This window comes from Brassica napus, chromosome C7 (genome assembly GCF_020379485.1).
Source record: "Brassica napus cultivar Da-Ae chromosome C7, Da-Ae, whole genome shotgun sequence".
NCBI lineage: Eukaryota > Viridiplantae > Streptophyta > Magnoliopsida > Brassicales > Brassicaceae > Brassica > Brassica napus.
The window spans coordinates 51,179,890-51,200,994 of record NC_063450.1 but is presented as its reverse complement, the minus strand read 5'-3'; the positions used below and the strand labels follow the sequence as shown (position 1 = coordinate 51,200,994).

Genomic DNA, 21,105 nt, shown 5'->3' with positions numbered 1-21,105 from the left:
AAATAATCTAAGAAATTTAAATATCACTAAAACTCTTTTTAAATTCAGTAAAATATTTATTTTCCAAAATCATCAAAACTCTTTTTAAACTGTAAACCAATAACAACCCCTTAGTAATAGTTATATATTATAGCTTATCAAATTCAAAGAGATCAATCAAATGCCAAAAGGAAGAGAAAAAAAAACTGAATAAAATAAGAAATAGTAATAGGGAAATACAAAATGGATAAAATAAAAAACAAAAATTATTAAGAATTGATCCGTACTATGTCCGAGACTGAGTACCAAGGAGCGACGCCGCGAAGCTGCTAGGGTTTTTTCTCTTCTTCCGATCGTCTCCTTCCCCCTTTCAGGTCTTACCTTTGTTCTCTCTCTGCCTCGATTTAAGATCTCTGAGCTTCTTTTTTTTTTAATTTCGCGCAATAGCTTCTTTGTGATTGAAGAAATCGCTCTAATTTTAGCTGACTTTGCTCTCCAGCTGCGTTAATTAGGGTTGTGGGTATGAATCTATGATGATTTCGAACTCGAAAGTCTGGTACTTTGGAGTGATTTAAGAGGTTTATGATAGTAGTACAGATCTGCTACTTGTTAGGGGGGTTCTAGATCAAAAAGGAACTCCTTTTTGTATCTTTCCTTTTTTGGTTATAGATGTTTTAAAAAGGGAAAGTGATGAATGGGTTCCTTTTTGTGTGACTAATGATTTCTCAGATGACAGGGGATGTTGTAAAGATCTGTTGAGCTGTTTAGGATTAGATAGTGTGAAACAAAAAGAAATGGATGATGATAATGGGCTTGAGCTCAGCTTGGGTCTCTCATGTGGTGGAGGCAAAGCTAAAGGTACTAACAATGCTGGAACCTCCTCTGAGAATAATTACAATCTAGAAGGAGGAGGAGGAGGTGATAGAAGTGCTAAAGTGATTGATGATTTCAAGAACTTTCTTCATCCAACAACTTCTCAAAGACCACCAGCAGCAGAGCAGAGTTCTGAACCTCCTCCTCCTCCGCAGAATTTCTTCAATGACCTCTCCAAAGCTCCCACCGCCGACGGTGAAGCTTCCACCAAGCCTCTGTGGGTGGAGGATGAGGTAGTGAAAGAAGCAGGAAGCAGCAAAAGAAAGGAGGAGGCACGTGTTGATATGCACGAGAAGAAGAAGAAGAAGACAAAGGCATCCCATGTTTCGAACGCGACTGATGAAGGATCAACTGCTGATAACGAAGATGTTGCGGAGTCTGAAGCAGGTGGTGGTGGTGGTTCTTCTTCCAACCTCGCAAAGGATGTGGCGGCTCGTCCAACCGCTGATATGGACAACATAGCCGCTGGTCAAAGGAAGAACACTGAAGCGTTAACTACAATCCGCAACATGAGTTACAACGTACCTTTCGCTGTTCATCCACAGAACGTCATCACTGGTTTACCTTACTCCTTACCACCGAAAGAGTCTGGACCACATGCTGCAGCAGCTACAAGTCTGACTCAGCCTACTGCTAATACTGGGAATCTCCCAACCATGTTCGGATACTCACCGGTTCAGCTCCCTATGCTTGATAAGGATGGGATTGTCGCAGTTTCTCAGTCTCCATTTGCTGGAAGAGGTCCATCAAACTCAGGTAAGCAAACATTTCCCTTAAACTGGTGTAGAATCATTACTTGCAAAGTCATTAACTTCTTATTGTCTCCCTAAAGCTACGGCGAAAGGCGAGGGGAAACAGCCTGTTGCAGAGGAAGGCTCGTCAGAGGATGCATCAGAACGACCAGCAGGAGACACCAACAACAACAACAACATTAGTACAGCTTTCTCTTTCGACTTTTCCGCCATAAAACCAGGAATGGCAGCTGATGTGAAGTTTGGAGGATCTGGCGCGCGTCCCAACCTACCTTGGGTCTCAACTACAGGGTCAGGCCCTCACGGTCGGACGATATCCGGTGTCACATACAGGTACAACGCGAACCAGATCAAGATAGTATGCGCTTGCCACGGCTCACACATGTCGCCGGAGGAGTTTGTGAGGCATGCAAGCGAGGAGTATGTTAGCCCTGAGTCATCCGTGGGAATGTCGGCTGCCTCGGCTCATACCTGAATAATGTATTGATGTTTGTAAAACAGTATGGGAAAGTGGTTTGTAACTCTCGGTGCCAAAGTTTTAACGGTGCTTTTCCGCTATGTTGTGTTTGTAATCTCTATGCTTTTGCTTGTTTTGTTAGTTGTTACTCAGTTCTACATTTATCTCTTCGCTTTTGTGTACTAGTGGTTGTAGTTTTGTAAACTCTTCTCCTTTTTGTAATATCCCGAGTCGTGATATGTGAAAAGGTTTAAGAGAATTGATTTTGTTACCTATGTCACCAAAGTTGACTTATCTTTTCCGTCACACATTCGTTTAGAACTCCAGAATTAAGCTTGTTTGGGCTGGAGTAGTGAAAGGATGGGTGACATATCGGAAAGTGATTCGTGATACCGTGCGAGTGAGGCCAAAGCACGGGGAAAGGTCGGGTGGTAATTGCAGGGTCAGTAAATAATGATTCCGAGCCTTGGAAAATTAACGGACCAACCGTCAGACAGGATGGGGCCCACGGGCTGAGAGAGCAGGCGTGGATAGCCCATTTGCTGTGGGCAGTCGGGGCGTTATAAGTGGTATCAGAGCTGGTTAGCCATCTCAGTTCTGACCTGAGAGGCGTCTTGAGACCTGTCGTGGGCCGCAACAAGGACGTTGCGTTCTTTGAGACGGGGTGAATTGTAACATCCCGAGTTGTGATATGTGAAATGGCTTAAGAGAATTGATTTGGCTACCTATGTCACCAAAGTTAACTTACCTTTTCCATCACACATTCGTTTAGAATTCCAGAGTTAATCGTGTTTGGGCTGGAATAGTGAAAGGATGGGTGACCTATCGGGAAGTGATTCGCGATACCGTGCGAGTGAGGCCAAAGCACGGGGAAAGGTCGGGTGGTGATTGCAGGATCAGTAAACAATGATTCCGAGCCTTGGAAAATTAACGGACCTACCATCAGACAGGATGGGGCCCACGGGCCGAGAGAGCAGGCGTGGGTGGCCCATTAGCTGTGGGTAGTCGGGGCGTTATACTTTTTTGGGTTAAAATAAATGTTTAATCATCTGTGATATTAGAAACCCACTGATTTAAGAAATGGGCTTTAATACGTTGAAACAAATCTAAGATCATTGGTTTATCAACCATTGTCAAGAGTGAAACACAGATCCAAGCCATCACACTCAATCATGAAAATGGAATTCTATGCAACTGGTGGTTGACTTTCTATACTTTCGGCGAGTGCAAGAAACCTCATTTTATATTTATTTTAAGTTGCATTGCCAATTAATCTGTCAACAACTATCATTTATAAGTAATAAGAATATAATTTTTCTTGGTTATAAGTTAGTGATGGCTTTCCATATAGAAATATTTTGGTAGGGTACTAATTTTTTTTAAATAGTTTCTAGACCAAGAACCAAACTAAAAATCCAAATGTGCCATGCAAGTTGTAATTTTAAATATAGATGACAAACAAGTTCTGTATATTCTATAGTCTTGAGTATGTATCGTAGATGACGTAATTTATATTAATCAATCTCTCTAACATAATCTCATTTGCTTCTGCAATAAAACTATTTCAAAACCTAAACCTTTCCAAGAAAAATAAGAAAAACATCTTCTTACGATGTATCAAAACATCTTCTTCTTCTTTCTGACAACCTTGCACAGCTATTACTATGTCTCTGCTCAGCGTCCTGCTCCTCCGCTCACAAACGGCGACCTCGTCGCCAATTTCGAGCCGAGTTTGGCCGTCGTCACCGTAGTTCTCGCCATCATGTTCTCGCTCACTTTCTTCCTCCTCGTCTACGCTAAGTGCTGCCACATCGATCTCCGGTCAAGAACCGGCGACGGAAGACGGCAAGATCGCCGGAGCATACAAGGAATATTCGTTAACCGGTCAACTAACTCGTCGGACCGGTTCTCCGGTTTAGACAGAACAGTAATCGAGTCACTTCCTCTGTTCAGGTTCTCTGCTTTGAAAGGATCAAAACAAGGGCTTGACTGTTCTGTTTGCTTGTCTAAGTTCGAAAGTGTCGAGATTCTTAGATTGCTGCCAAAATGTCGTCACGCTTTCCACGTCGGATGCATCGATCAGTGGCTTGAGGAGCACGCTACGTGCCCTCTATGCAGAGACAGAGTCTCGATAGAAGAAGAGTACTCTATTTACGGAAACAGTTTTCGGTTCTTGAATCAGTCTGAGGTGAGAGATGATTCGAGCTTGGAGCTTTACATCGAAAGAGAAGAACAAGAAGAAGAAGAAGTTGGTGGGTCATCGAGATTCAGCGTCGGAGATAGTTTTCGGAAGATTCTTAAATTAGGTCATAAAGAGAAACCCTTACTTGATCAACACGGAAACGATAAAGACGAGAGGAAGCTGATGCATAAGTTCAATCATAGGATCATTGTGTCTGATGTTGTGTTCAAGAATCGTTGGAGCAATGTGAGTACGTCGGATTTGATGTTTTTGAACTCGGAAATGGTTAGTTCGATTTCAAGCCAGAGGTTCTTATCGATGGATCGAGTTAAGAGAGGTGATGAAGAGGGTGGAAGAGGTATCTTGGGAGTCAAGGAAGAGATGGAAGAGAAGAGAATGTTGGAGAACAAGTTGAGTACGATGAAAACTATGTTGTTGTCGGAAAATGGAGAGTCTGGTTCGAAAGCAAGAAGCGTTATGGTCGAGCCAGGAAGAAGATCGGTCTCTGAGATCACTACAGTTCCTAGACTCAGTGTTGCGGTTCATGGAGATTATAGCGGTTTAACCGCAGTGACTGCGTTAGAAACGGAGAGAAGACGGCGTTTGTGGCTGCCGATCGCTAGAAACACAGCACAATGGTTTGCTAATAGAGAATTAAGAAAGCAAATTAACATAACACACCTACACTTAGATGTTTAGTTTTTTTTTCTTCTTTAAGAATTGCAAATTTTTCAAAGTTACAGAATTAATTTATATTTAGTTTTGATCTATGTCTTGCAAAAAAAACACACACATGTTAGTTAGGTCAAAAGAAAATTATTTGTGTAAATACGATGAATTTATGTATAAACAAAGTTTTGATTCAATACAAATTAATGGATTGAATTATTACTGAGTTTTATTCTGGTATTCCATTTTATAAAATGGTGATCATTGTTTTCAATAAATGGAACATGTCAGCTTACCTGGCTACAGAAGCAACCACGTTCATTTAGAAGTTATTGTTATGTCTGCATCAAATTGTTGTGAATGACTGCATCATATCCTTATAACTTTAATACACATGTGTTACATCAAGTTATGAACTACCCCTTGGTTTTGTCTTTTGATATTGTGTTATTCTGTTAACGTTACTAACTCGTGTATATGATATTGAGCAGACTTTATTCGTATCTGAAAAATTTCCAATGAACGAATCATATAATACGAAATAGGTATACGGGGCCAAAGATTCTTGTGATGTAAGAAATAAGTCATTGCATCATATCATGTGGTCCAACGTTATGACGATTATGAATGGACTGGCAATATTATTGTATATACGTATATTATTAAACTGAACCCCAGGAAATTAATAAAATATGATCAAGCTAAACAATAACTTTCATATGGCTTTAACAAACAAAAACTCTATTATGTGGTATAAGGCTTTCATAATGCTCTAACGAATTATTCGTGGTTTTCATTTTTTGTGTGGTTCATTCTAGCATTTGATTTCGAGATGATATGTATTTTGAAGAGTATATATAATACACTAATGACTAAATTACAAAAAAAAACATCATAAGCCAAACATAATACAAACACATCATGTTACACAATTAGATCCTCTCTCACGGCCTGAGGTATTGTTTCCACTGAGGCTGCAGATACAACCTTCACCTACCTCATGGATGATGATGATTTTCCTAAAGACCGCAACAAACCAAGCAGTCGGATACAGTAGAAACACAGGCCGGTTGTACCCAAACCAATACATGACTCGACCTTGTTTTCCTGGCTTCATAAGCTCTCTTTGACATATTTGTTTTTTTTTTTCCTTTTTCAGATTTAACTGCTCGGTCGCTACCTCTGAATTTAAGAACCCCATGTTGGCTCTCAACATCTTCCTCTGAAACCTACGTCATTAAAAAAGGAGAAACGTGTGCGCTCTCCTAAGCCTCTGAAGACAGCTCCCAGGTCAAAAGCTTGGCTCTGGATTTCTGCAAAGAATATTGTTATCCATTAACATAAAATATTATACTCAGCAGTACAATAAGGCTAAAGCCCAACTTATGAGCCTTAACACAAACTTGAGTAACTAAAACTTGACATATATAACAATATAACAAATCTGGTGGTAAGAATTATACAAAGGTTGGAGCAAATCTTGAATGAAAAGCAAACATACACTTCATGTCTTTGTGTGTGTGTAACATGAATGTGTTCATGGAAAAACACCATCCTCTATAGCTGCCTGTCCACACACATCTCAGATAATATACAGCAGAAATCAGAACTTGGTGTCACTAACACCTTTTTAATCTTCCAAGGGCATGACTCACATTAATAGCTCACCATCTCAGATAATGTTTTGCTTTCTTTGCATCATTTATCTGGAGACATGAATGATGAAGTCCAGCCTCCGGTTCTTTTCCCACTTTCATACCCAGCATTTGTGGTTTCCGGAGGGAAACCTGATTGTCCGACATTTCTTTTTGAGGTACCCGCAGGAGACAGCGAAGTGGATGGCATGTTCACCTGCAGTGGTGTTTCAGTAAATTAAATGGTGTCTTACAATTGACAATGCAATACGGGTTTAAAGAATTTGTCAGGGAACCATGAAGAGTAAACATACATTCTTGTGGACGGGCTGATCAAAACCCAGAGTCCTCCCTGTAGCAGGATTGTTATTTATCTGTGGGCTTGGACCAATGGCCTTACCCGATCTGACACGCTCAGAGACGTCGGCTTCATAAGGAATATTTGGTCCCCCTACAAAACAGAGCATCAATAAAACAGAGATTTTGAGATAAATAACTGCAATAAGAAACTTAACATGCCATCAACTAGTGCTAACCTCGATGATTGCTTGTGTCCATTGGCGTCGCACGAGTATTGCTAGACCCAGGAACTGTCTGCAGAAGAAATAAAATATTTTGTTAGATAGTAACACGAGATGTGAACTAATAAAGAAAAAAAACGTGTATACTTAAGATAGAGAAAACTAAACTGATATGTTATACCTGAGACTGATTTCTAGATTTTTGTGCTTGTTGATACTTTATTATAGTCCAGTCAAATATATAGTCCATTTCATATCCTGCATAAGAAGAAAACCGTTAGTTGATGGAGGTAGGTAAACCACTGCTGTGAATCCTATCATTTTCATTTTCTACATGTACCTTCCCGTGAGAATAAATCACGAAAAAGCCGCTTCAAGAATCCATAATCAGGGCGCTGATCAAATGTCAGCGTGTGGCAGTAATGAAAATATGAAGCAAACTCCACAGGGTGTCCTTTGCATAGAACCTGCAACAAACGAGGTATGGATAATTTAGTCGCATATGGATTTTGAGAAACTAAAGAAAAGTCCACGGGACAACAGAGGGAAACAGACCTCAATAGGAGTTGATATCTTCTTCTCGCAAATTTTGTCATACTTTTGCTTCTTGTCAACAGCCTTAAGACCCTGCCATGGAAGACTAGCAAAAAAAGTGGTTCATGAGAACAGGACACAACGTAAGCAAGGGAAATGTTAGCTAGTTTCTTTTCAAGTCGGAAAAGCCAACACACCTTCCTCTGAGGAAATACAGAAGCACATATCCAAGAGATTCTAGATCATCCCGTCGACTCTGCTCTGTGAAAGAGAAACCAAAATATATGAGCATACTTAACAAAATGGGAAAGGAAAAAAAAACTGGCAGCATTTCTTACCAATTCCAAGATGAGTATTGCAACTCGCATACCGTGCAGTTCCAGTTAAATTCTTGTTCTCCCTGTATATAATAAATAAATGCAATAAGTTATATAATACGACCTTAAAAACTTAAAAGATAGATAATAAACCATCTGCAGATGGAGCACAAGGTTACCTGTAAGGGATGTGGCGGTTGGTGTTGGCATCACGATATCTCTTCGCAAGTCCAAAGTCAATTAGATAAACCTGACAACAAGAGACTTATCAATAACACCATCCCATTTTCAAAGTTTCAGATGGAGAAAAAGCACCACAGAAACAATACCTGATTAGCTTTCCTGCCTAGACCCATGAGGAAGTTATCAGGTTTGATATCTCTATGCAGATATCCTTTGGAGTGTACATACTCTATCCTCGTTAGCTGTAACAGAAGATGATCAATGTATGAGCCAAGAGAATAGCATAAAGAACAAGACTTGAGCCTTTATACCATTTGGTCAGCTAAGAGCAACACAGTCTTCGGAGAAAACTTCCTCCCACAATACACGAACAAATCCTCGAGACTTGGCCCAAGCAAATCCATCACTAAAGCATTCTCCGTCCCATCAACACCAAACCACTTTATCCGCGGAATCCCACCTAAACACCCACATAAACATTAGTTTCCTCTCAATCTAACAATCAAAGCTCCTCGAAACGATCAGTAACAAGCTTACTTCCTCCTTCGAGAACTCTGTATAGCTTGGCTTCGTAAAGAAGCTGAGGATGCTTCGTCTTGCTATTCTCCTGCCAAAACCAAGAACAAATCATCAGCTACAAATGAAGAAGCAAAAGGAACAGATCCGAATCGTGAAACACTTACGATCTTAACCGCTACGATCTCGAACGAATCGACGTGAGTAGCTGCGGAGAAAGTGATAAACACAAAGTCGTTAATTCCAAAGCTTAGAGGAGGAGAACACACATACACATACACGCACGCACCTAGATAGATCTCTCCGAAGGAGCCGCCGCCGATCTTGCGTCCGAGCTTGTACTTGCCGCCGATGATGCGTTCCATGGCAGCTCTCCGATCAAAAAAAAAAACGAATCTGGGATCAGTTCGTGCGCGACGTCGACGGAGAGAGAGAGAGAGATAAGGAGGATATAGGGTTGATTGAAAACGCGAGGGTGTTTTCGTAATTTTGGATCTGGTCAACTGTGTAATTAAGGTTCTTTCGTTTTGTTTCCTAAACTGGAGATTTTTTTTTTTTTTGACTTTTTCAACTTGTTAAATAAACAGAACTTGTGTTAATTATTTTCACTCTACAAAATCGAGTGATAATTACTCAATGTTTTCTTACGCAATTAATTTATCGAGTAATAACTTGATAAATTACGCAATTAGTTGAAGTATATTGATTAACTTGATTAATGTAGTATGTGTATTTAATAACATTAATCACTATTTTTTTCTCTAATAATTGCGTAATTTATCGAGTTTAAGATGAAACTTTACGTAATAAACTCAGTGTATGAGCAATTTGTACAGTTTAAGATGAAACTTTACCGTAATTAAACTGCAACGGTTTCAGCAGGGAACTCTGGGCCTCTCTCTGGCACATGTTTGATGAGCATTTGTACACTTCCTTAACAAATGGAACTATACTTTTGAGCAAATAGCATATCCTTTTTACAGAAACATATCCAGTTTTTACGTATTTATGCATCACATCTATATTATTAAAAGAGAAGTACAAAATAAAATTACCCCTTAATTTTGCAAATTATTTACACTTTCATACCACTAATATATTTAATGATTCTAAATTTAAGTTTTCTTTGTTTTTTTTCAATTTAATTAATGCAACTAAAATAATTAATAGCCTACTTTTTAGGATTCTGTATCTTTTTCTATTTAATTAATGCATATTTCTAAATTTAATTTTAAAAAAATCATAGCAACAATTATTTAAGAAAATCAATTTGTCATTACTATCGTATGGACATTACGGATTTCTTACTTTCAAATATTAAGTCTACTATCATTGATGTACATAACTGTAACCTAGAAAATTAGAACTTTCTTTCATATAAACCACAACAATTCATGGTTTTATGTATAAAATTCAAACCAATTATACAAATTAATATATTCATCTATATTATTAAAAGAGAAGTACAAAATAAAATTACCCCTTAATTTTGCAAATTATTTACACTTTCATACCACTAATATATTTAATGATTCTAAATTTAAGTTTTCTTTGTCTTTTTTCAATTTAATTAATGCAACTAAAATAATTAATAACCTACTTTTTAGGATTCTGTATCTTTTTCTATTTAATTAATGCATATTTCTAAATTTAATTTTAACGAAACATCATAGCAACAATTATTTAAGAAAATTAATTTGTCATTACTATCATATGGATATTACGGATTCCCTACTTTCAAATATTAAGTCTACTATCATTGATGTACATAACTGTCCTAGAAGATTAGAACTTTCTTTCATATAAACCACAACAATTCATGGTTTTATGTATAAAATTCAAACCAATTATACAAATTAATATATTCATACGTATGTATTATCTTAGTTATCTTATACCCAAATCGTTTTTGTAGTTCTAAACAAACAAAATCAAAAATATAAAAATCAAAACCGTAATATCTTTATTTATCTTTCAAAAGGATAATTAAGGAGAAATCATGGGTCAAAAAACAAAATAAATTACCGATATATAGTATAAAATTATTATGTTTAGAGATGCCATATTAAAAAATTATTTAATATATAATTTTAAACTTATATATTACTATATAAAAAATAAATATTTATTTATAAAAAAAATAAAAACCCGCGCGGATGCGCGGATCAAGCTCCAGTCTCTCTTATTATATATCGATGCCATAATATTACAATACCACTATGAATCTATGATGGTTACCCCATGTAACAATCTTTTTTTTTTTTATATCATTGTTTGCCTCCACATATGTGCGATCTAAAATAGCTAACGCGGCCAATAGAAGGATCACTAGCGGTTGCATGCGCTCAGAGACCGGTCACCAGTCCATATATAGCCCTTTTGAACAAATTTAGGACTAAGCAATGTTGATCGGTCGAAATGATCAGATTGACCTAAGTGGGCTGGGTCCATTGGGTTGGTAATCTAAATAATAAGTTTATAAATTTTCGGTCCGACTTTTGGAATGCAGTACTATTTCGTCAATGGTGGTGTGAACTGTGTAACATTGTAAACAAAGATCCTTCCTTCATTTAGGTTAATCATATTCATAAAGGTCAAAATATTTAAGACACATCGCTAACACATGCTTCAATGATATAAATAAAATCTAGTGATCAATCAAGAATAACTTTCGGTGGGTGTTCAATAGTATATGAATATTCTTATGTATTATATTCACAATAAACCTCGATCAATGGTAAATAGACAAATATTGTACGATTAAAAGCTTGATAATGAGTACTGATCACGTTTTTTATTAGTCTTGTTCAAAATCATAATTATATGTTCAAAACTTTAATAAGTTTCATTTTTTATTTCTTTTCAATGCCATACCAATCACCGTCAGTCCATATTACTGTATCACTTTTACTTTAAATTTTCCAAAATAAACTGAAGAACCCAACATCTTTTTTTTTACGTCGTATCACTGTTTTTTTTGTGGTAAAAATGTTAAAATAAGAATCACTTATAACATTTTAACTGATCCGAAATTACTTGTGTCTAGATTTTGTTTACGTACAAGTATGCTCCCTCACAATGTAAAGAACCATCATCCTCGTTTCTTAAGTAATTTTACGTATAGGTTAATCCTATACCTCGTTCATGATCCGTCTATATTTGAAAGTTCCAATCTACTGCATTTGCATGTCTTAACAATATACGGAGATGACTTTATGACTACTTTGACATATATGAAAATCATGTAGATTTACAAGCATACTTTGTCGAAAAGGTAAACATCTTGATGGTATCAAAATCTGATGCCCACAAATCAAACGATGACCTAAATTATATATTATTATTGTCTAATTTTTTAGTGTAACAAATCCATGGGCTCTTTAAAAATAATATGAATTTATTCATTACTCAAAGTGACAATCTCAGCTCCAAATCTGGCTCAGTTGCGTCACTCGTCTGGAAGTTCTCAACATCCGATCCCAACGAGTTATTTCTCGGATCCTATATCAATGAGAAAAAATCATTCAAAGATTCATATATTATTAAGCCACAATTTTGAGACACTGAACACAGATATTATGTCAAAATTAAGTTCCACTAAATCTCTTGACACATGATATATGTATCTACATAAAAACTAACCTCATGTAAGAAGTGTCTGGTTGTGTTTGGTTCCACAAAATGTTGGCTCTCCAAGATACCGTAGTTCGGGTTCCAACTGTACATGTGTTGTAAAAATTATTAGCTTTCTCTACATATTACAGACATCTAGAAGTATATACGAAGACCATACCATATAATTAAATATTATGTATGATGAAACTCTAACAATGTGTACGGACCTTGGTGCTATGTAAGGCTGAGCATCTATGTATCTTGTGGTTGTTCTCTCGTATTGATCATTACTTGCATTCATCTGTGAGATCACAAATAGAATAATGAAGAATGCTTAAATAAAAACCTATAATCATACTATTAAGTATAATTAATGGATCTTATTTGATTTTTAATTCACGTCTATAATTAGTCTAAAGATTAGAGTTCGATATGAAACTTGTTTAAGAATTCTTTTATGTTGATAGCTAAACAAATCTGATAATCAATGTGAGTATAATTGGAGATTTTACATATTAAGTTTATATATGAAATTAAAATGATTTCAAATGCAATTAAGAATCTAACTGAAATTTCATATAAATCTACAAAAATATGCATTTAAGAACAATTATGTGATGTGTATCATAATTTTGTGAAAGCAAATAAATGATACTACTAGATACAATATATATTCACACACACATACACAACAATAAATGTGGCCTATATATTTACCATCATGTTTGGATGAATGCCATAATGAACCGACGACGATGAATATGGTATAGATGGATATTCTCCTTGACTTCTCACATCATCCTACATTATACAACAAGATGAAACAAGCAAAATGATGAATCAGTATCTAAAACTATATAATTCAAAAAATCAATTTATACCTATGAAAACATAGATTTTGTTTTCGTGATGAATGATGATGTGTTAAGCTATAAATGCAAATATGCTTCCTTACTAATTAAACCTTAGCTGAAATCTCCAAAACATTCACACACACACACACAAAGGCAAATACTTCAAACATTTAGTAATCATGATCAAACCAGAGTTATTAATTCTGATAAAATTCTAAAAGGTTTTGACTATATCTACATGGATCTATACACATATGTATATGTACGGGAAATTTGTACCTGAGGACTGAAAGTTGAGGGATGATAAGAAGGGTAAGTATTGAAACTGTTGCAATTAAGTTCGCCGTGTAATCTAATCTTCTCCAACTGTGCCACACCCAGACCTCTCTGCGGCTGCTTAGGCTTGTCAGAACCATTCTTGTTCTTCCCTCTCTTTGCCGGAGAAGACGATGTTGGTGATGAAGACGAAGATCCACCCATTTTTGGTCTCCCAAAGAAACTACTACCCATTTCTTGATGTATTACACCGGAACAAATAATAATACCAAGACGTAGGAAGAGAAAGTCTTCTTAGAGAGAGAAAACGCAACAATACTTGTGTGTGTATGTATGTGGGGTTGGTTGGTATGCTTTGAGCTGAGGAATCGGAGAGATCTCCAATGGTGATCTCTTCTTTATAAGATGTTTATTTTATCTTTTTAGAAAGAAAAAATCTTTTTTTATGTTTTGGTTTTAAGATCAGTAACTACTGCATCGCTGGATCAGATTGTGTCCAGATTTCATTAGATACGTCCCACACACACATAAACATACATACATTACATAGATTTTATGCCCTTATTTTGATTTCGCAATTAATTCTGACAAGAATATCATTTTATAAATTACAATGATTGTGTAATATTTTAATCATGATTTATCATATATTTTTTTGCTATTTTCCTCGGTTGTGGATGACTTCCAACACAAATGACTACAAAACATTTAAATATATAGATCGGAGCTTGCTAGTTATTATAATATTATCCTCGTATTGACCCACTAATTACATAGATGAATATCTAACGGTTTATTACAGTATTTTCATGTAGGGTGTATCATGTATGGTCTATGTAGGAAATTAGCAGTAAAGTACAAGGTTATAACTATTTCTAGTATATATGTAACTTTACAGTATGGTTTTATGACAACACACATAAAATACGCTTACATAGATCATAATGTTATCGACATTCATGTCAGATGAAGAAAATGATAACATAAAATTAATTGAATTTTTTATCAAATAGTTAATTTTTAATTAATATTAAAATGCTAAAAAATTTAAAATAATACTTTTTTTGAAAAATGGTATTTTTATTATGTCCTCATGATAAATTGATATCACTATTTAATAATAAAATTAGAATCACAATTTCAAAATTTTCTCGAGTTATTTTAGAGATACTAATCTAATTAAAATCAACAATGTACCAAAAAATTATCAGTAAAATAGCTTGAGGCTTGGGCATTTGTGTAGTATTTTTGTTTTGTTTTTGTTTTCCTTCTGCCGCTTTATGGGCTGTGATTCACAACTTTCTCAAAGTATACTTGTTTTATTATATTAACACTTTGTTATTATATTTATAATAATAAATCATGTATCTGTCAATAACTTTGCTGGTTGTCAAAAAAAAGAAAGAAGATTTTGTTGGGAGATCAATGAGATAAAAATAACTTTATGATTCTTGTTTTACCTTTATGGGATGTAATATATCTAAAGGCTTCTGTAAGGGACATACAACAAAAAAAGCTGGAAAAGGAAAACAATGGAACTATATAATATAACGTAAAACGACTTGAATGTAATATAATACATATCAAAGTCATATTCATATTACAGATTCAAATGTACTTTTCTATAAAAAAAAGCTTCTTGTAAAAGACACGTGTGTACATTCACAAATTTGATTTCTTCGCAAATTTACATTTTATAGTTTTTTCTAACTCCATGTATCGATTCGCAACTAATGTAAATTAAATAATACAGTAAACTGAATAATGTAAATCTGATCTAATGATCACTATCTTATAAGTTGATCAGAAAAAATTATCACTATCTTATATTCTTATATCGAATTTTTATTTAGTGTACGCCAAGCCTAATAATTTATTAAAAATGCTACTATATCATATACTTTATTTGTTAAGAAGTACTTTAACCAAATTTAAATAAATCAATGCTACTATATCATATACTCACACGTATCTAAATCAAGAAAAAGTCCCGGTTATATACACTACATCTATACACCCGTGCTGTCTTTCCCATATAAGGGAGTTAAAAGGTCATTATGCAAATAAATTTATGCTCTTAAAACGTGTTTTAATTCTGTTATGATTATCCAACTAAAAGTCAGAGACATAGTCGATGCCGTCCTTGCTTTGAGAATGGTCTCACCAAAATTAAATGATTTTTCCATTCGATTTATATCTAGAAAATAGTAGAAAATATTTAATTTTCATAATTTATTAATAGTATTACACTATGGATACTTCATAAAAAATTTAATTGTTTAACCTTTTATAACCTTTAAAATTTTATTCAGTTCTGGTTCTGGCTCCTTAGCCTCCTTTATAAGCGAGGCCGAGTTTTTGGCCTATGGATACTTCATAAAATAAAACGAGCATCGGTTAGTATAAGCTAAAATTAGCCTAATTTAGTATTAGCCCAACATAATACTAATTACTATAGATTTATATATTAGCTAAATTATCCTAGTTTATTATTATTGTAGGTATGTCGTGAATCATGTGATACCCCCAAACATCTCTCCTAGCCTTGACAACTCCATAAATAAACAATTAAGTAGCAAAGGGTCTCATTTTAAAAAGACAAGGAACGAACAGGTGTGTGCCACTTGGTAGGTCAGATTCTGACGAGTTAATATTCTTTCTTAGTAATGACGCCACTTTCAATTTAATTATAATAAGCAGGATTATCAGTAAACTTGATTTTGAGTGATCAATGTTTAATATACTTACAGGTTTTGAGTGGTAATCATATTTTGCCTAAAAACGAATTATTGAGATAAACGTCCTCGGCTTCGGTCTAGGGTGGACAGAGCTCACGAGATAGTCTCCATATACTAGTTGCACGTTTCGGATAGTCCAAGGCGTGTCGATCATATTCATTGATCAAATTTGCTACAAGGCTAGCAAAGCAAGAACTCAAACGAATGTTTTTTTTTTTGAATGAATGTAAAGTTTATGCTAACCATGAACTGTCATATGGCTTGCCACAAATATATTCCATGACTGTTGGTTAGTTTAGTGTGTGTTCTCAGAGATTTTGAGATCTCTTATTGATGAGAACGTAACATTTATTAATCGATCTCGTCCGTGAATTTCCATGTGGGTCTCTACTATCGTCTGCAGTAGGCCTTATCTTCGCCTTATAATCGGTTCCTTATTCCAAGAAACTCGCAAGAAGCTATCAGATAGATCAACGATAATGAGAATTTGTGTCTTTCACATGAATTTAAAAGAAATCATATTTTCAAAAATAAATTATAGAGAATTTAGCTTCACGTTTTTTCGGGAGTAGATGTCAAAAACATAATGTACAAAAGATACAAATATCAAATCATGCGCATATTTAAACTTGGACGGTAAAACAATAACAAAACTTATAAAAATCACTAATATATCCCGATAACATATTACCATAAACCATAGCATAGTGGAGAGAATTTATACACCATGACTAGTTTAAAAACTATGAAATAATATCTACCGTAGATTTTGTCCACATGCATTCTCCTGCTGGCTGCTACACTATATTACACTGTCTATATATCCTTTTCTTTCTGTTTTTTTTTAATATTGGCATATTATTTTAAAAGTATTTTTTTATAAAATATGAATCCGATCGGAATCAAATCTTATTGATCCTCTTCATTACTTTGACAACTAATCAAACATAAAGTTTCATTCTACAGAACAGTCCTTAATTTACATTTTATCTTAATTATATTATTTTCATTTTGGTTAAGATGTTTTGATAAGTAAAATTTGATGTAATCAAGTTAAGGGGGATGTATTCAACTGAGAGTTTCAGCTGATTTGTATTTAAATGACAAATCCACTGTTATTGAAACATGGATTTTAAAAACTCAATTAAAATCCACTGTTATTGAATTTGACATTTCTTAAATTACTCTGAAATCCACTGTTATTGAAAATATTTCAAGTTGTGGAGTTTAAAAATTTTCAGGTGATTTTAGGGTGATTGAGTAGAATTTCTTAGTTAAAAAGATTAAAACCCAAATCTCATAGTTTTAGATGATATTCTAGAGTAGTTTAACAAAAATACTTAAATCTCTGCAACTTATTGAAATCATCTAAAACTCCATTAAAAATCAAATCACATCAAATGTTAAATTGAACACATCCCCCTAAGTTTTTTTTATTTATATATGATAAAACTGAGGCTATAATTGGATTAAATTAAAGGCAATTTTTGTTGTTGTTGGTAGTCTTAATTTTTTTCTTTAAGATGAAAGTGGACAATTAAACAAGGTAATCAGAGACTCAAACTTAACAAGTACTAACATGCAAAGCAAGCAATCAAACAACTAAAACGAATCAAACAAAAGAGAAGTAACAAACAATTAAGAACTAAGCTAAAGTTTGAATAGTAGAATTAATCATAAATTAGCATGAATAATGATTAAATTAAGATGAAGAGTATATTTTAAACATAATTATAGAGCATGCAGATTACTATTATATCTTCATCTTAATTATGTTTCACCCAAATAGTCTTTCTTTTCTTGGATAATACCACTAAACAATTCTTCATTTCTCATAAACTACTGACTTAATGTGACCTTCATTTGCAAATATTATATAGTGGATTGGAAAGCGGCGTTTTTGTAATCATTTTCATCACAGCTGTTTTTGAAGTAAAATTGTGTAACAAGATGTCACTGCCAATTTTGAAGTAAGAAAATAATCTTACAACAAAAACTATTTTCAAACTGTTAATAACCCCAACCCATTCCTCACCCCCCAAGCTTCTATGTTTTCATGATTCCCGCAACTGTCATTGATTTAAAAACATTATTTTCTCTTGTAGTATGTACTTGAGCAGGGGACGTATCACATATGGATCATGGACGCATGGCCTTAAAAATAATTCTTTTGACACAAATAATTATCCACTGCTTAGATGTTTTCATTATATACTCAACCAATAATTAGTTAAAGATATCTAATAAGGTATATCCAATAAAATTGGCTTCAGCTATGGAGATCAAATTAATTCATTAAACAAGGAGATCCCTGATCACATAAACACACATGCACAACGTACCAAAACCAACTGGCTGTTCAAATTTCAACAACTACATCAATTATATAAAAATAAAATATCCGAAGATTTCCATACATGCAATGCATTTTCTTTTGTGGGATTTTTTTTGTCTAACCTTGTTTTAGCTATGCTTTTGCAGAATGTAATGCGGATGTGCATGTTTTGATATTCAACTACGTTCGAGTTAGGAGTTTTGTTTAAACCAAGTGTTGATGAATTATAAAGTTTACATACATTATTAAATAATGCTACAATGAAATTCGTTTAGTGGAATTTAACATTACTTAAACAGTTTGAATAATAATGAGAACGATTATTTTTCTTGCAAATCTACAAAGTTAAATGTAATTCGTATAATAATACAGTAGCTTGTATATGGTTTTAATTGCACCGAACACGACGAATTGAAGAATCCAATCTCATACCATGCATGTAAATATTTCGAGAAGTTCAAAATTAGTTGAATTACGATCCAATCCAATCAAGAATCCAATCTTTTCTTGCGAAACTAAGTCACATTTTTCTGGTCATCCTACACAGATATAAGCTACTGTTTTTTGGCTCATTTGAATATTCGAAAAAAAGTCTATCCGTGGATTACACCTTCCACCCGAGGTCAGATCTGTGTTTTTAATAGATCCGAGTTTAACCCTTATTTTTAAAAAGAAATTAATTGAATTATTGCTTTAGATCAGCCATCATATATATATTATAAGCGTCAAGTGTTCACATCTAAAGGTCTTATAGTTAAGTTTTTATAATACAAATCGTACTTATTTAACTTGTGGAAGTAAAAAGGTTTCAATTTTAAACTACTGCCATATACTAGTGTATAAGCTTAGGAAACAATAAAGAAAACAAAAAGCGAGGTGTTTGACAAAAGAAGAGCATCTCGCCACATGCAAGGGCTTCAGGATTCAGGAAGCTGATGTCGCAGTTTCCAAGGTCATCATCTCTATCTAGTTGCCTACAAAGCTCACTTCTGATTATACATATTTAATGGTATGGTATGGTATGATTTAGCTATAGTTTAGTAATTACACTGATTTCATTTAAACTCGTACTACTAAAATTTTAAATGATCACAAAGTTGACCAGACATTTGTAAGCAAGCTATATTCTACGTCAAGATTAATTATTGGTGCACACCGGTATATAAATCTTGTTTTTCATAGGAATCTTAGATTGTATCTTTTATATAGAACGCAACCTTATACAACAATATCCACAAAATTATTGGCTAAATCGAGTTATATAGTTCAAACTTCAAAATATTCGTGTTTATTTGACGGATTTAATATTCGTATTACTAGTTCAAGTAAAATACATAGTTTATTTAGAAACAGTATATACAAATCTATCAATCAAAAATATATTGAAGTCGTATTCTCTACAATCTCCTAATAACTATGCCTATAAAAAAGTTCGAAAAATGCAAATTGAGTTTGGTCATCCTTCTCTCTTCCAAAGTATAACATAAAATAAAATGTGTACCTAAAACGACATCCCTAGCTAGTTGTCTTGCGTGATCTATCATTGGATATGGGCTTATCGACATGTTGGTTTAATTTTAAGGTTATGCCTAAATGATTGGGATCATTTATATAAATAAGTCTACGAATTATAATGTATTGTTTTATGATATATTCCCTTTAAATTCATTATTCATTCGCATCTATTTGTTGATGCCTTGATGGTTTTATTGCGCTGTCGAATTGAAAAAAGTAAGTTTCTTCCGTCCAATAACTCAATTATATATACATGTGGGAGCTTCGTTTTATACATCAAGTTGTTAGATTATACAGATGTGTGTAATGAACCATTTTGAACAACATCAAGGACGATCCATTTGCAATAAAATTTGCATCCAGACCGAAAAAAGTAGCGAACCATGCGTATTAAAATCACTCATGACAAGTAGCTTCGTTTTGTACTAACATTCAGTAAACATCAGTCTTCACATGCATAACAAAAATGATACATATACGTATTTATCATAGACTGGTCGATGTTGTTGATTGATTCAAACAAAATGTACATTGACTAATGCGATATCCATCTACCAGTTATATTGTTCGTCCCACGTGGGTGAAGGTATATTTAAATCATGAGACTCGTTGATGCCTGAATCTTTTATAAGCTTTTAAGCGAATAAATCAAGGAGTATCTCATATCTGTTCTATGAAGCTTCCTCCACCATTAGCCATTAGCCATTAGCCATTAACCATACAAATATTATTAATTAATCACGAATTTATAAACTGATTAGTCTAATACCTTTCCAACTTTCTCTTCTCTCCTTTCTGAATGATTATTACTTATTAAGTTTTAAACAATCTTTTAAATAGTACAGATTTGATACATTGGCTGATTTTGTATTAATTAATTAACTTGGCATCCATGCTGTTCCCTGCCACTAATCAAAATTATAGTAGTTATTAGTTTTTATTAATTAATGTATCTACTAAATAATGCAGAGTTTATGAGTATAGTCTTTGATTTTTTTTATTCAGATTTTTTTTGACTTTCTGGAATATGTTCTATCAAAAGGGACACTTCTGTTTTTAATTTAGTTTGAGTTATTCGATTATTATAATTAGTTTGTTCAAATCGAAAAAGATTGTTACTCAAATCTTTGGCTTGTAGAACATAAGATGCAGTTT

The 21,105-nt window shown here is 34.2% G+C and overlaps 4 protein-coding genes across 6 annotated transcripts; 2 read left to right on the top strand and 2 right to left on the bottom strand.

Annotated features, from left to right (window-relative positions):
* The first annotated feature begins 152 nt into the window (after positions 1 to 152).
* LOC106410973 (AFP homolog 2) lies at positions 153 to 2,300 on the top strand. 2 transcript variants are annotated; one of them, XM_013851616.3, is made up of 3 exons: positions 153 to 353; positions 709 to 1,608; positions 1,685 to 2,300. In XM_013851616.3, exons 2-3 carry the CDS (start codon positions 774 to 776, stop codon positions 2,077 to 2,079), a joined length of 1,230 nt encoding a protein of 409 aa, XP_013707070.2. In that variant the 5' UTR covers positions 153 to 353; positions 709 to 773; the 3' UTR covers positions 2,080 to 2,300. The 2 variants fall into 2 exon arrangements, with proteins under 2 accessions (XP_013707070.2, XP_013707071.2); XM_013851617.3 differs by having other exon boundaries at positions 159 to 353; positions 716 to 1,608.
* A 216-nt stretch (positions 2,301 to 2,516) lies between these two features.
* On the top strand, positions 2,517 to 4,942 carry LOC106410972 (E3 ubiquitin-protein ligase ATL42-like). Its single transcript, XM_013851615.3, has one exon. The coding sequence runs from the start codon at positions 3,674 to 3,676 to the stop codon at positions 4,940 to 4,942; it is 1,269 nt and encodes a 422-aa protein (XP_013707069.2). The 5' UTR covers positions 2,517 to 3,673.
* Positions 4,943 to 5,750: 808 nt separating this feature from the next.
* LOC106410996 (casein kinase 1-like protein 3) lies at positions 5,751 to 9,121 on the bottom strand. 2 transcript variants are annotated; one of them, XR_002660135.2, is made up of 15 exons: positions 8,907 to 9,121; positions 8,785 to 8,825; positions 8,639 to 8,708; positions 8,413 to 8,561; positions 8,248 to 8,343; positions 8,098 to 8,168; positions 7,940 to 8,001; positions 7,799 to 7,862; positions 7,623 to 7,707; positions 7,408 to 7,534; positions 7,249 to 7,325; positions 7,083 to 7,140; positions 6,861 to 6,997; positions 6,414 to 6,763; positions 5,751 to 6,225 (listed from the first exon to the last, which is right to left on the bottom strand). XR_002660135.2 is itself a non-coding variant. In XM_013851654.3 (14 exons), the coding sequence occupies exons 1-14, from the start codon at positions 8,980 to 8,982 to the stop codon at positions 6,611 to 6,613; spliced, it is 1,266 nt and encodes a 421-aa protein (XP_013707108.2). In that variant the 5' UTR covers positions 8,983 to 9,121; the 3' UTR covers positions 6,316 to 6,610. The 2 variants fall into 2 exon arrangements, 1 of the variants encoding a protein (XP_013707108.2); XM_013851654.3 differs by lacking the exon at positions 5,751 to 6,225 and having other exon boundaries at positions 6,316 to 6,763.
* A 2,710-nt stretch (positions 9,122 to 11,831) lies between these two features.
* On the bottom strand, positions 11,832 to 14,348 carry LOC106409938 (protein SPEAR3-like). Its single transcript, XM_013850476.3, has 5 exons — positions 13,366 to 14,348; positions 12,950 to 13,033; positions 12,460 to 12,533; positions 12,260 to 12,335; positions 11,832 to 12,118 (listed from the first exon to the last, which is right to left on the bottom strand). Exons 1-5 carry the CDS (start codon positions 13,594 to 13,596, stop codon positions 12,026 to 12,028), a joined length of 558 nt encoding a protein of 185 aa, XP_013705930.2. The 5' UTR covers positions 13,597 to 14,348; the 3' UTR covers positions 11,832 to 12,025.
* Between the last annotated feature and the right edge of the window lie 6,757 nt (positions 14,349 to 21,105).

Excerpts from the sequence above, each read along its gene's own strand:
- LOC106410973 (XM_013851616.3), top strand. The coding sequence starts at position 774 with ATGGATGATGATAATGGGCTTGAGCTCAGCTTGGGTCTCTCATGTGGT. Across the intron at positions 1,609-1,684 it reads AAGAGGTCCATCAAACTCAG|CTACGGCGAAAGGCGAGGGG; the intron begins GTAAGCAAACAT and ends GTCTCCCTAAAG.
- LOC106410972 (XM_013851615.3), top strand. The coding sequence starts at position 3,674 with ATGTATCAAAACATCTTCTTCTTCTTTCTGACAACCTTGCACAGCTAT.
- LOC106410996 (XM_013851654.3), bottom strand. The coding sequence starts at position 8,982 with ATGGAACGCATCATCGGCGGCAAGTACAAGCTCGGACGCAAGATCGGC. Across the intron at positions 8,562-8,638 it reads CAGAGTTCTCGAAGGAGGAA|GTGGGATTCCGCGGATAAAG; the intron begins GTAAGCTTGTTA and ends GTGGGTGTTTAG. Across the intron at positions 8,344-8,412 it reads TGCTCTTAGCTGACCAAATG|CTAACGAGGATAGAGTATGT; the intron begins GTATAAAGGCTC and ends CTTCTGTTACAG.
- LOC106409938 (XM_013850476.3), bottom strand. The coding sequence starts at position 13,596 with ATGGGTAGTAGTTTCTTTGGGAGACCAAAAATGGGTGGATCTTCGTCT. Across the intron at positions 13,034-13,365 it reads CCTCAACTTTCAGTCCTCAG|GATGATGTGAGAAGTCAAGG; the intron begins GTACAAATTTCC and ends TGTATAATGTAG. Across the intron at positions 12,534-12,949 it reads GCATTCATCCAAACATGATG|ATGAATGCAAGTAATGATCA; the intron begins GTAAATATATAG and ends GTGATCTCACAG.